The sequence below is a fragment of the Strix aluco genome, chromosome 16, assembly GCF_031877795.1.
Source record: "Strix aluco isolate bStrAlu1 chromosome 16, bStrAlu1.hap1, whole genome shotgun sequence".
Taxonomy (NCBI): domain Eukaryota; kingdom Metazoa; phylum Chordata; class Aves; order Strigiformes; family Strigidae; genus Strix; species Strix aluco.
This window is the reverse complement of record NC_133946.1, coordinates 11,954,821-11,969,565: the sequence shown is the minus strand read 5'-3', so window position 1 is coordinate 11,969,565 and position 14,745 is coordinate 11,954,821. Positions and strand designations below refer to the sequence as shown.

At 51.0% G+C, this 14,745-nt stretch overlaps 1 protein-coding gene across 2 annotated transcripts; it reads left to right on the top strand.

Moving 5' to 3' along the window:
• Window positions 1–11: 11 nt before the first annotated feature.
• On the top strand, window positions 12–4,891 carry CCDC32 (coiled-coil domain containing 32). Of its 2 annotated transcripts, none has more exons than XM_074842671.1 (4): window positions 12–87; window positions 498–747; window positions 2,960–3,116; window positions 3,550–4,891. In XM_074842671.1, exons 2-4 carry the CDS (start codon window positions 507–509, stop codon window positions 3,686–3,688), a joined length of 537 nt encoding a protein of 178 aa, XP_074698772.1. In that variant the 5' UTR covers window positions 12–87; window positions 498–506; the 3' UTR covers window positions 3,689–4,891. The 2 variants fall into 2 exon arrangements, with proteins under 2 accessions (XP_074698772.1, XP_074698771.1); XM_074842670.1 differs by lacking the exon at window positions 12–87 and having other exon boundaries at window positions 507–747; window positions 3,550–3,689; window positions 4,155–4,891.
• The last annotated feature ends 9,854 nt before the right edge of the window (window positions 4,892–14,745 follow it).

Below are 14,745 nucleotides of genomic sequence, written 5' to 3'. Positions count from 1 at the left end.
CTCGCCGCCGGGGAAGCGCGGCAATTGGCCAGGCCCCGGTGCCAATTATCACGCAGTGAGAAGCTGTCGCGGTTTCCAGTGTTTACGGTGCGGGTGGCGGCAGCGGTGGCTGAGGCGGGTGCGGGGATCGGGGCGGCAGCTGGAGCGACTCCTCCGTGTCATCGGGGAAAGAGGGCTGCCGAGCCGGGTGGTCCCGGGGAGCGGCGGTGATAGGGCCCCGCGGGGGAAGGGGTGGCGGGGGCGCCGTGCCGGCAGAGGCAGCGCGGCCTGCGGGGTCCCTCAGGCCCTGAGGGGCTCGCTGGGCCCCCGGGTGTAAATGCGACACACTGGAGCGATTCATCACTCTCTGGAGGGAGGCCAAGCTTCCCCGGTGGGATGAGAGGGCCCGAAAACATCTGGTGATGTGACTCGGACGGGGCGGGGGGGGGGGGGTAGGGGGGAGGTCTGCGAGAGAGGGCTTTCCGCTCAGTACTCATCGCTTAATTCCCCCACCTCAGGACTTCACGATGAGAATGATTGAGAGCGTTGACTCCGTGGTCACCAGGTCCAGCGAAGACCTCTGGGCTGAAATCTGTTCGTGCCTGCCACATCCCGACCAGAAGGATGCTAGCGATGCTTTTACAGACTCCTTCATGGATTCCTACGCCGACGGAGGAAGCCAGGGCGGTGGGTCAAATGGCTCTTCCCAAGCAGATCTGAAGCCCTGGGCACCCCTGAATGATTCGGAGGTGTATTTAGCATCCCTAGGTGAGTGTCTGGTGAGGCTTCAATTTCTCCATCTGCTTAGGTGCCTGATGACAGCTGCGGCTCTGTTTATGCAGCTGAGGTGACGGTGCTCACGGCTTTGTTTGGAAAGATGTCTTGCAACTATTTAATAGAGCATCTGACTCGTTTACTGCAAGTGTATTAGTGGAAATGAGAAGCGTGGTCATAGCTCCTTCACCTGTGCCACTGAAAGGAACTTTTTATCAAGTACAAACTGGTTTTTTTCCCCTCAAAATAAGTGGAGTAGGGACACGGCTGTTTTTTCTCTGAAGAGTATGTAGTTCTACTGTAGTTGACTTGGGGAGGGGAAGTGCATTCTGAACTCATTATAGAGCCTGTGTGGTTTTGTGTTACCTGTATTTGTCTCATTCTTTTTGTGGAGTCTCAGGAGACGCTTCTGAGTGGAAAGAGAAAAGTGAGATTTTTTTCTGTGACCTGTTTTATGGTTGGAGAGGAGGGGGACGAGTATGGGAAAGAAAGCTCTGATGCTTTCCTAAATCATGCCTTCTAGAGTCTGTATTTTAAGATGACAGATCATCTTTGCACAATTGCTTCTCTTAATTCCTGCGTAATCTATAAAGCCACAAATTGATTGTGAGCAGCGTAACAGCTGATAGAAACACTTGATATGAGGGATGATAAGGTTACCAGTACTGGAGCTGACATCCTAGCACAGCAGTCTTTAGCTCTAAGGCCATGGAATTTGTCACCCTCTTTTAAGTATTTCCTACTCCCTTCGGAGGCCTCACTACAACAGCATTCAGCCCCGGGACGGGTGCTCCTCTGGCCTGTTAGGAGGAAGCTTTGGGCTTCCCCTGCTCTCCAGCAGTTGGGCTGCTACTCCCTCCACTCATAGCAAAATATTCCATCTTTATGGCTCTTCTTTCCCCATTCCTTCCCTCCTGTGGAGTTATTTTTGTCTTGGGTCACTTTGTAACCTGGTTTGCAGTGCAGCCACACATGTAGTTGTCTTGGCTTGTGTAGGAGGCTGCACATAGAAACAGGCCAGGAGGAATGGGTGGCAGAAGTGGCTTTTTAACCTTTTATTTCTGCTAAAACTTCCATCTTGCCTTAGTTGCTGTTTTAGACTACTGTTTTGCAGTACACTAAGTAGAGTTCTTAGATCAAGGGTGCCACAGCAACAAGACATACATTGCTCTTCTGGTATTAATTACTGCTGCAGTTCCAACTTGTTCAGAAAATGCCAGTGGGTTAATTTTTACAAGCAGGCTTCAGACTGGAGCTGTGTCTGTTTTCTCACAGCCAGGATGAAAGGATAACGCTAGCACAAAGTTTCTCTTGTGTATTCTAAGTCAACAGAAATAAACCTGTTCTGTGTTTGTACCTGGCCAGGATTAGTGACTGCAGAATCCCAGCGTCAGCCTGGCAGGATGTCTGGGCAGATAGGATAATTCAAATCTTCGTAATTGCTAGGGCCAGAGACTTCGGTGACAGCTCAATTCTCAACGAAGACAACCCCAAAAAGCTTAACAGGGGGGCCCCAGCGTTGTGAACTAGCCCAATTCCACAAATGATGATACACTTTTCAGTAAAAAGTGTGATTATACGTCAATACCTGAGCCAATTTAAGGAGGAAACTGGTATAATGGGATTTTGTGACCAGAGGAATTAATGAAATTTGCTTTCTTTGTGTATCATTGTTGGATTACCCTGCGTCTGGTAAGGAGACGCTTTTCCTTGTCCCCTGTGGCCGAGGAACTCACAATATCACATTCTATTATGAGATATCCAACGAATAATACTGCTGTGCTCACATTTTTTTTCCTCAGTTTGCGCATTATTTGGATTCATGCTGCAATTAGTGTGGTTTCTATTCCATGCCAATTTGCATGGAAATGGTGGGAACTTAATGCCTGCGAGATCTGTACTCTCCTGTGTGATTTTATGGGAACTGAACAGTAAGTAAAAGTTATGAAAACTCAAAACTGGGTGGAGTTGACTGATTGCATAAACCTTATTTCCTTCAGAAGCATCATCTAAAAGTTGTCTTGATACATACAACAAAGACAGTTGTGCAGACATGAAATACAGGGTGAAAAATGACTTTTAAAATATAACTTAGTCTTGAAAAGTTAATTTAACTTTTTTGATATAGAAGTCCAGGTAGTTCTTTTCTTCCCTTTCAGAAAAACATAAGAAAGATAATAAAGACCCCTCCTTTGCCTCTTCACAGAGAGAAGACTGATGAGAATTAAAGGCTTGTCTCAGGAGGTGACCTCCAAGGATATGCTGCGCACTCTGGCCCAGGCTAAGAAGGAATGTTGGGACAGGTTCCTGCAGGAGAAGTTTGAGTCTGAATTTTACGTCGAGGGACACGACTCTGATGAGAGGTAATGAGCAAGTCGATGAGAAGGGATCACCACTTACCGTGTTGGCAAACAGACTTTATTTTTTAAAAACTAAAATAAGGCTTTGTCAGGACTTGCGATAGGGCGCTACAACAGAAATCACATCTCACTTCAACTTGGTAAGACTGTCGCAGGCTTCCTCAGTTTGATAATGACCATTTGCATCGTTCTAGGGGGGAACTCTTCTAACAGTAGTTTAAAAAGCTCAACTGCAGCAGAATGTCTTTGTAGAATGAAAGATTCGGCTTGCTCCCCTGGCACACGGATCGGTCTCATGACAGACCTTAACCATGGCAACAGGAACACCTGCAGAGGTGCAAGAAATATCCGTGGAGGATTTTCCTGATGCTTTTTTCATAGATTCCCGGGAGGTTGCGTTGCTCTCATTTCATTTTGTGTCTCTGCTTTCCCTCAGCACACTAGAACATCTAAAGCGCTGGCTGCAGCCTGATAAAGTGGCGATCAGTACCGAGGAGGTGCAGTACCTCATCCCGCCGGAGTCTCAGCCAGAGAAGCAGGAGACAGAGGGAGACCCTCCAGCGGCTGAGCAGTGAGGTACACACCAGCCCTGCCACAGAGCTGCCTCTTGTCCCAGCCCTGATGAAGTTGTATCCAGCGATAGTAATATCGGGGGGGAGCAAAAGTGCCAATTATCAGTCATTTAAAAAACAAAAAAACAACCCCAACACACAAAAAACCTAGCTCTGGCCCTCCGGAAACAGCGACTGGCATTTGTTACGGATGAGAGCAGAACGCCCGTGACCCTGCGTACGCTGAACTGAAATCTTACTTCCATCTTCTCCCAGCCTGTAGCAACCTGATCATTCCAGTCTGAATGTGAATCGTTTGTAATTCATCAGGAGATGTATTAAACACAAAATAGCAGTTGTTCATAAGCATCAGAAGACATAACGGTCTAGAACAGAACAGATAAAACCACTGAATCAGGTTTTCTTCTTGTCTTGTACCTTTTTTATTACTCAATTGGGCTTTTTTTTTTTTTTTTTCTTTCCTGCAAAGTCCACTGTGGTGTTTTCTATTGATCTTCCCTGTTTAAGCCTGAGCTGGCCCTGAGCTGTGCCTGGAGGAAGACAAATATTTTTCACCTACATGAATTCGGAACCCTGCAGGAAGCTATCACTGCGATTGTTAAATTGATGGTATCATTGACATTGCAACTATTTAACATTCCTCTCTGATGTACCCTCCTACAATATCCCTCTTTATTGACCAATCTGTCTGTTATAGAATAGGCTGGAGGGGAAATATTTTTTATTCTTGTTGGTGATTTGGTACCTGTTTATCTCCTTCAGCCTTTCCAAAAGAGGGTCAGGTGAGATTCTGTATCGGGAATCCCAGAGCAATAACCAGGGAGGCTACAAACAACTTGTTTTCATCACAGACTTGCATAGAATTCTCTGACTTGAAATATTATGTTCTAGTATTTGTTTTTCATCCTGTTTAACTCTGCAGAGGGTTATTTTCCATGACTAATCAAAGAATCCCTAATCGTGTACTTGAACCAGTGCTTTCTGTCTTGGCATTGACACAGAAGGTCGGTAGAGGGAAGCAGCATACATATTCTGTGGGATACAGCTCCTCAAGACAGAATGTACAGGGATGGTTCTGATCATCTGTGCACACTAGTCATGCCATGTTCATCATGTATCTGTATCAAAAGACATTTTTAAAAGTAGCTTCTTGATAGAGCTTCCTTGTTTCCTGTCCGTGCAATTATAAATGGTGCTGTTATCTCATTCGCCGACCCCTGTTTCTCTGTTGGTGCTTCTCCGTCGGCGTCGTGACTCAGTGTTTGTTTCCATGATCAGTTTTTTCAGTAAAACCAGGCTGCCCAAAGTCACACTCGTGAGTCTCCATTAGAACAAACACTTTTAATTTTTTAAGACTTGAGAAATATGGTGAATCACCTGAACGTCAGTGATACAAGACTTGCAAGTCTCGTGTCTTGTTGGAGGGTGGTTTTAGTCATCTTTTAAATGTCCCCTTTAACTTATCTCTAAAAATACGTCTGCTTTCCTGTACTGACACAGTGCTATAAACATCTCTCACCTGTGATGTCAGGCTGTAACAAAGATGCTTCTGAGTACTTACCAGAAATGGTACGTACAGAGAGATGCAATTTCTCTGTCTGTACCCAGACTGTTTTGTAGTCGATACATTTCCTTCTTGTGATCAGCAGTGACTGTGAAGATGCTTCATATTCTTTTGTCTATCTGAGAAAGAAATGTATTCAGAATAACTGTACTGAAACACTTACAGTTAGGGTCCACATAACCTGGCATTCCCTCTAGAGAAGGGCACTAGAGAAAAAAATAAATTAAAAAATACCATCACAGTCCCCATCCCCAAGGGGTGGGCCAGCCCCCACCCCGAGCAGCCCCGTGGCCGTGCTGGTGAAGGGTCAGTTGGCTTCCAGCAGTGTTGTGGCAGCTGCTCCAGCATGGCCAGGAAAGCCGAACGGGCGCCGGGCCTAGCGTGGGTTTGCTCAGTCATCACACTGGATGCAAGTCAGGAAGAAATACCAGTTTGCTGTTTGTGGCTGTTGATTGGCAATGTCAGCACAAGACAGTAAATTGAACCTGCCAAAGCGCTTAGAAGTTGGCGTTTAATGGGAGACTGGTGTCAGATCAAGCAGTAGATCCAGCCCTGTCAGTCCAGCCTTGCTCCAGAGGCTGCCTAACTCTAACTCAACTAGGGTGTAAATGGTAGGGCTGGGGGCCTGATCTGTCCACTGAAGAACAAAGAAAAGAGTTTTAAAAAGCTGGTTTGCGAGCACACAAGCTATTTTTTATCTAGTTTTAACCTAACCATGCCTTTGCTGCATAGAAACATTGACACTTTAGTCTAACCCCGTGTTGCTCAAAGGGGCACCGGCCAGTGAAGGCACTAGGGTGGGGAGGGGTTCGGAAGAACGAGCTGGGAGCTTTCACGTGGCCCAGCCTTTGGACACTGACCCAGAGAAATCAGACTTGGGACGGGTCTGTACTTCAATCACCGTCAGAATAGCAAGAACCCCTCCGTTAGACCCCAAAGAACTTTACAAGATGGCTTAAACTGAACACGTGAGGCAGCAGGACGCGTCTGGGCGGTGTCGTTGCACTCGGTGGTGCTACAGGTGGTTTAAGCAAGGACTTGACTTCAAGCTATTACGGTTTACCCCAGGAAAAGCAAGCTGGTTAGCTCCTGTCAGCCAGGCAAACTCTTGCTGGTGCAAGCAGCATTTTCCCTAGGGATTTTTTTTTTTTTTTTTTGCTTACACAGCAACACCAGCCTTCCTATATGTGGAAATAATTCGCATGCTGGGAGATGCGCCAAGCTAAGCAAACAGCTGAGCCATTGGTACCCGCGTAATGATAGAGAAAAAGCAAAGTGTCAGTTGGTGCAGACGGGTCCACAGGAGCAGTGTCTAGAAGCACCCTGTTAACGCACAGAGACCTGCTATCAAATATGGGAGATGATTTTTTTAGGTGTGAGGAACTCATAATCACAAAAGAAATGTCAGCCCCGCTCCAGTTTGTACCTCTCAAAGACAATACTTCACCCTTTCCTCTGCGTGAAACAGCATTTCTCTACCCCCTTAAACTTCCCAGAGGGATGGATCACACTGGTATTGTAACACATCACCATCGTCAGGCTGCCAGTAATTTGTTTTCAAGATGGGGCAGAATAAAGTGAAATCTTAAGACAATCTGAGTTCTGCTGCCTCAGAGCAATGCAAGGGCCAGGCTACCGGAGCACATTGGGCAGCGAGCAAAGGTGTGAGGAGGAAAAGGGGGCTGGGAAACAGGAGCCTCAAAGCACCTTTTTATTGAAAGCAGCACCTAAACCAATGAGTGACTAAGGAAAAAAAAATACTCGGGCAATGGCTGAGGCTGATTCGTGCCTCTGTGGAATCTAATCGGCCGTAAACACCCGTTAAACATCCCTCTCCAGCGCAAGGCAACGCACAAATGCAGCTCACTGCTAGGATTCACACACATCCCTGGGAAAACGAGGACGGGCAGCTGCCTCCTGCGGCACGACCGCACACCTCAAGGTCGGCTCCGTTTGTGCTTGACGTGCGCTGATAAACACACTCGGTCTGATCCTCCCCGCGCTTTCCCAAGAGCTCCCACCCACCTACAGAGGGGGAAAAAAAGGTGGTTCACCGTGTACTTGAACTGACAAAATCAATCCAATTGAAGCGTCAGCTGGCAGCACCGTATAATGATGCTGAGAATATTCCGTCCTGCTTTCTAAGTGACAGGCACTCCAGGATCTCAGGTTGGGAAAAATTGCAACCTGCTGCGGGAGGACAGTCTGTGCTGCGATTGCCATTTTGCAGAACAGGTGATGAACACTGACTGACTGAGCACCCCGAGGAGGAGGATGTGGGGGTGTTGGTGGGTGGGAAACTGCCTGTAAGCCAGCAACATGCGCTGGCAGCCCAGACAGTCACCCGTGTGCTGGGCTGCATCCAGAGCAGTGTGGGCAGCAGGGCGAGGGGGGGGATTCTCCCCCTCTGCTCTGCTCTCGGGAGACCCCCCTGCAGTGCTGGGTCCAGCTCTGGGGGCACCAACAGCAGAAGGACACGGACCTGCTTGAGTGGGGCCAGAGGAGGCCACGAAGATGCTCGGGGGGGCTGGAGCAGCTCCCCTGTGAGGACAGGCTGAGAGAGTTGAGGGGGTTCAGCCTGGAGAAGAGAAGGCTCCGGGGAGACCTTAGAGCAGCCTCCCAGGACTTAAAGGGGCTACAGGAAAGGAGGGAGGGACTCTTGATCAGAGGGGAGGGATAGGAAGAGGGGTAACTGGTTTGAACTGCCAGAGGGGAGATTTAGATGAGATCTAAGGAAGAAATTCTTCCCTGTGAGGGTGGTTGAGGCCCTGGCACAGGTTGCCCAGAGACGCTGTGGCTGCCCCCTACCTGGAAGGGTTCAAGGCCAGGTTGGACAGGGCTTTGGGCAACCTGGGCTAGTGGAAGGTGTCCCTGCCCGGGGCGGGGGGTGGCACTGGATGGGCTTTAAGGTCCCTTCCCACCCAAACCATCCTGTGATTCTGTGATTTTCAGAAGTGGCTTCAGGTGGTCCTACTCTGGTTGCTCTCTGGAGGTGTCTTGCAGGTGCTGGAACCTGTGGTTATTTCTAGAAGTCAACCTGGTGACCCACACACAAAGAAAAGGGTAAAATCACAGCAAACCCTGATTCCTGGTCATCACCAGTACAGGGCAGGATGGACACCGGGATGTCATAGCAGATGCCTCAAGCTCTGATGCTTCAAGCAGCATCTCCAGCTCCCAAGCCAGGCTCAGCGGGGTGGGTCACAGCTTTCGAATCCATCACTTGTCTCCATGCAGAGACACAAACCCCTGGGCCGGGGCAATATGCGCTTTCGGATGAGCAGTTTATCCTACAGGGTCTGGAAGCAGTAAGGATTATCCTGGAAAAACCTTTTCTGACCCAAGCACGTGCAGAGGGAAAAGCTCCAGCACTGCTGCTGGTTGCCCTGGCCGTGGATGAATTATCTGTCTGAGTCGGGGTGGATGTGCTCTGTCCCAGCCCTGCAGCGATTCGTTACTCTGCTGTCATGTCCAGACTCCATCTCTCATCTCAAACGATCTTTTAAGAGCCTTCTGCTTCCCGTATCAGATTGTTCTGCTGTTTAAAATTAACAGCAGCTCTCAACCAGACTGCGATATAGAGACAAAGATGATTTTCTTCCTGCTGATTACTGGGCGGGAATGAGTGCTCGCCTCTGAAGTCAGCTCCCAGCCAGCTTTAATAACAGTGACCCACATCCCTCAGACTGAGACAAATCAACAGCCTTTTCGCACCAAAAGTCATAATTTTGCAGAACTTTCCTAGGACACATCTGACAATTTCGATTCCTCTTACCCCCAAAAATTCCAGTTGATGATGATGATTAATTTTCCCTTCTTTAATAAGCTACGAAGGCGAAGATGAAAAGATCTTGCAGGTGGAATCGGAGGCTTCCAAAGAAAACAGAGCTGATGGGCTGGCAGCCAGGTACCCCGGCCACGTTAAATAACAAGCAACCCTGTTACTACTCTCCCTTATTATGGGGCAAATGGCAATTAATACATCCAGCTTCAAAGTGATGGCTGTGGAGAAGGAAGGATTTGATTTTCCTTCCAAAGGAGAAAGAAAAAAAAGAAAAAGGTAAAAATGACAAAGGCCCAATCTTTTCATGAGAGGCAGTAACTGCTCCAAAGCGGTTCCACGACAGCGTATTTCTGAATAGCCGAGAGCTTTAAAACTGCAGTGTTTGTCCTGACGCTTCTAATAAAAACTTCATAACAGTATTTTAGCTGGAAGATGGTGTTTGTAGTTGGGGGCAAGTGGCTGCTTGTTTTTTCAGGACAATCTTCGCAAACCCAGGGTGGATTTCTGTGTGCTTGTTGCCCTCCCAGTGCCTTCGTAATCCACTGCCCAAACCCACAAGAGATGCCACGGGGAATTCAGCTGCATGGGCTGCCCAGGGAGGCTTGGCTCCCCCTTCCACTTCCAGACATTTTCAGCTTTGTTTTTACTCTTTATCTGCTTTGGGATATCTCCAAGATCAACCCCTTCCCTGTCCAGCTGGGATTAGGATCTAGGTCCTACCCTCCCAGAAACCACAAACACAAATCCCCAGCCAACTCCTGCCATTCCCGAGGCAAATCAAAGGCGTTTGAGTTTGGAGAGTCAGGAAAATTACATTGTGATCCCGAAACGATGTGCCGGGTTTGCTGCCAGGGCTGAACCTGCGGATGCAAACTGCCCGTGGGACCCGGGCACGGCCGGAGCCACGACCCAGAGAGAGCTGGGGGGACAAGGTCCGCACCTGCCCAATGAACGGCCACTCAGCTCATTTTGGAGCGTTTTTGGCCCAGGAAAGAAAAGCTTTCCCATAGCTTGATTGCTGTGGGCTCCCTCCACGCTGAAAAACAAACCAAACCGAGGTCTCTAATCAGTGGCGATCTGCCCCATCTCCCCATCAGCCCCTCGCTCAGGTCAGCAGGGTAATTATCCCCGGGGTTAATTTCAGCTCTCATTACTACCAAGCTTGTCATAACACTCTTGCATAACGCAATGGAAACAAAGTAATTACTGTAGTTGCTGGACATTGAGATTATTGTTTGCCTCTCAAATCTCGTTAGGAGTCGTACATTATTAACTTCATCTCGCCACTGAAATCAGTACTGAAGCAATGCTTGCTTCCTCTTTTTAATCACACGGTTCAACTGTGTTACAGTAATAAATGCCCAATTAGAGCTAATTTCTCACAAGCCCCCATTTCTAAAGTCTTTATCCGCGTATCAATCGATCACGTAGCAATTCACTACCTTGAAATAAGCTGGAAATCATTTCCAAAAGGAAAAACGGGAGTGGAAAAAGCACTGAGGGGAGCAGAGGTTGCAAGAAAAGGTGGCCAGAGGGGTGGGAGAGAGGATGGGAGAGAAACCGCAGCCGTGCACGCTCTGAGCGGCCGCCGCAGAAGGAAGGATGCAACCTGCAGACAGTGGCAGCTGCACGTTCCAGGAACAACCTCTCGTGACTCCTCACCGTGTCTCCCTGCCACGTTTCAGCCTGTAGGCCCTTTGCTCGCCCTGCGCCGAAGCCGGCGGGAGCCCCGTGGGTTTCATGAACCGCATCCCCCACCGCTGCCCCTGTGGCCGAGCCCGCAGCCGCCCTTCGCCAGCCACATGGCCGGAACACAAAGCCCCAGCTCAGGGACACGCACTGAAAGGTGGCGGGGAAGGGCCCTAAGCAGCTTCAAGCAAAACAACGAACTCCCTGAAATTTCCTTAATGCAACAGTATGTGCCCTGTACACAGAAAATAAACAGTTTTCCAACGCATCACCCTCAGTCTTTGTGGGAAGAGAGCAGGGAGAAGGGCTGGTAGACGCCCACACCTGCTCACGGTTACGCCGCTTTCTCCCCATTCAGCCCCAGCCCCCTCGTTCAACTTGGCCGTCGCCATTTCCCTGCTCATTTAACCACTGAGTTTGCTGGGTCTCAGCTGGGCACCCGGTCAGCAACCCGGCACTTCTCCAACAAAGGCCTTAATGGCTCACAGCAGCCAAGAGATTTGTGCTCGTGGCCATATTGCATGAGGCTGACTCCAGCCACACTTTTATTTTATCCCCCCCCTCTTATTTCAAGCTTTCAGCCTTACAGAAGAGCTGCTGGCCCAGCCACCCCCGGGGCCGCATCCCCCTGCCCCACTCCAGCAGCTCCGGCGCTTGGTACTCACATTTCTGGGTAACCCCTTCTCACGCCTCTGCCCCATACACAGCGCAGGATCGGCGTAATCCAGCAACAAAAGCACCTTTATTCCGCAGTGCCAAGGAGGTGGAAACCCCTTTCCCACCAAAGGCAGCTCTTCCTCCTCCCAATTAGCAGAACAGACCTGGTTTGGGGTTTTTTCCCCACTGTATTTTTTTTCCCTCCAAGTTCTGTGAAGCACTTAAATCGCTATTTCTAAGTTTAGCAAATTGCTTCCATTCCTCCAGCCTGCTGGGCTCTGCAGAGCAAAAAGAACTGTTAAACATGAATAATCCCTTACAGAAAAGGCCTGGCGTGACCTTTTATATCTAATTGGGGAATTAGTTTCACCTCCTGAGGCACCTCTGGCTGCTTCAGGTGCAGCTGAAGCCTCAGCCGTGCTGCCCCAGCAGCTCCCCGGGCTTTTCAGCGCCGTGTTTTAGCAGAGCAATAGCCCATGGGCAGTGTCGGAGCCGCCTGCCCTTAAACCTGGTTTAAAGACCTGCTCCTACGGCCCTGACTGCATGTAAAATCTCTGATAAAAAGGAGAAAGCTTGTTAAAATAACTCCAACCACCCCCTGAAGCTCTGCCCAGACAGCTAACCTGGGCTGACCTGGGTGTAGCACATCACTCAGGCATATGCTGAATTTAAGAGGAATAGTTTTAGTGACTTCAGCCATATGGATCATGCTTGCCCTATATCCAAAAACACTTTTTTTTTTTTTTTCAAAAAACCCCTTTGATCATGGCTGGATGATGTCCTGAGCCCATACATCCAGCTCTCTTCAGAACTGAGACTTGCAACCCAAAAGGAGTGAGCGTGGGTGGAAATCAATAAAAGAACTACCTGCCATTTTAAACCCTAACAGCTCCGTTCTGGGAGCGAACCATACGGAGAGATTGGTTTTATTTGGTTTGAAAGACATTTACATTATTTGTAAACACACAGAGGAGAGAACAGTCAAGAAATAAAAATCTAATCTAGCGTGTCCCTAAACGCTCAACAGGCGTTGCAGAAGCTTTTTCAAGTGTCTGTGCAAGGAGCGTTTTAGTGCTGAAGCTTCTTTTCCCAAGCTCTTAAAAATGTCAATATTGACATGCCCTTGAAGGGAAATGCCTGCTGATTGAAAAGGTCACACGTTTCTGGTGTGCCCCCGTGCCGATCTGGCGAGGTTTGAGTGCATCTGCGATAAAAGGTGACTTGAGGTATCTAGAAAAATGGGAAAAGCTGGTGGTTTGGTTGTTTGGCTCCTGTTTGCATTTGGGCCAATTCTGCTGAATTTCCCGGCGGTGGAAAGCGGGGCTGGGGGGTTGGCCGGATGCGTGGAGCACCCAGCGCCTTCTGGGCTGGCGGTCCTGGTGCTGCTCCTGGCGGGCTGGGATCCTGCCCTGGCTCGGGTTTTCTTTCTTCTCCACCAGGAAATAAAACACAAAATGGCATTTTTATGCCCTGGCCCGTGGCTGCGGGCAGGAGGCAATTCCCCGCCGCCCCTTGCTATCGCTGCCCCCGCGCCCGGCCTGTGCTGGCTCATCGGTTCTGGGACAGGCTGGTGCTGGGGTGCATGGGGGGTTCAGCTCCGTGGGCACGCACTGCACCCCACGCCTGTGCCCCACACCATGGCTGGTGGGTGGCCCCCAGTGGCCCCACGGTTGGGTGCCCATCAACCCATGGCTGGACCACCCTCACCCCACCCTGCCCTTGCCTCACACCTGGGTCACAAGTAGCCCGTGGGTGGGTGCCCATCGCCCTACAACTGGGGCACCCGTGTCCCACGGCTGCCTTCACCCCATGCTGCCTGCACTCCACGGCTGCCTGTACCCCACGGCTGCCCTCAACCCACACTGCCTTCATCCCACGCCACCCTCACCCCACAGCTGCCTGCACCCCACGGCTGACCTCACCCCACAGCTCACTTCACCTCCTGGCTCCCTTCACCTCACACTCCTTTCACCCCACGCTGCCCTCACCCCACTATTCCCTTCACCCCACATTCCCTTCACCCTCCGGACCGGGACCCCCGACGGGGCGCCCGCTGCCGGCTCCCACGATCTCCGCGCGGTCCCCGCGCCCTCCCCTTCCCCCGAGGGGGGGTCCCGGACCCGCCCCGCCTCGCGCAGCCCCGGGGGGGGTCTGGGGGGGGGGGGGAATGGGGGGGTGGGGATGCGGCTCCACCCGCGAAGCGGCGGGGGGGATGTGCGCGTCCCCGCGAGTACCTGGAACACCCGACGTCGCGGGTGGGCACGTCCCGCTCCTCCTCGGCTTAAACGCTCCGGCACCGGGACAAAAAAAAAAAACAACCAACAACATAAAACCCAACAAACCTTCCCAAAATGAAGCCGGAACGCGAGCGAGAGCGAATGTCAGCCAGCCCCGCGGCGGCCGGGGGGCTCCTGGCGAACAGCGGCCGGTGAAGAAAACGCTCCTCGGCGGCTCCGCCGGAATTTTGGGGAGCCCGGAGCCCCCCGCCGTCCCCGAGACCCCCCGGCAGGTGAGTGCGCTCCGGCCCCGGGGGGGGTCCGGGTAAGTCCCCGGCTTGGGCTCGGTCCCGGCTGGACACGGACCCCCCCGGGCTGCGGGGGAGCTCCGCAATGGAGGGGGCTCTGGGAGCGGGGCTGAATGTTTATTCTTTAAATTAACGATCGTATTTAGGGGCTTCTCGGCTGTTGGAGCTGGGTTTTGTGTTCCCGGGCAGGGCGCGGGGCCCGGAGCGGCGTTACCCCCCTGCGTGTGCGCTGCCTGTGCAGCCGGGCGGTGGGAAACCGTCCTATCTCCCAGCTCATTACGGGGGCTGCTTAATTAATGCTGGTTTGACTCTTCACTATGGGGAAGGAGACTGGGCAGGTCCTGGCCAGGGGGATGAAATGGTAAAGTCGACAGCGTGGGGTCCCAGAGGAGGGTCCTGGAGGGTAATTCTTCATTTCCTTCCACTTTCTTACACAATTGTGTGCCCACATTTCCTTACACAATTGTGGTTCAGCGTTGAAAGGGCAACACACGTTCAGAAATGGGCTAGAATGTCTTTGGTGTCATCCCCCGTGGGCTGCTCTCAGTAGTTTTGTGGCTGTGCCCAGGTCCCGTCGCGCTGGCGACGAGGGATGGTGGGAGAAGCCCGAGCTCCACGGGCAGCGGAGAAATAACCAACGGGGTAAAATAACCCCCTGGGGCCGGGGGAATGGTGGGGCAGGGTGGGCTGGGGGGAAGGTGGGGGGTGGAGAGACTGGAGGCAGCCGCGGGCCTGGCGTGTCAGGATGGAGCTGGCAGGGAAAAGGGGAAAGCAAAAAGTGCAGGAGCATCTTTTATTTCTGCTTTATGTCAGCAGAGCTCTCACCTTACTCTCCACGAGGC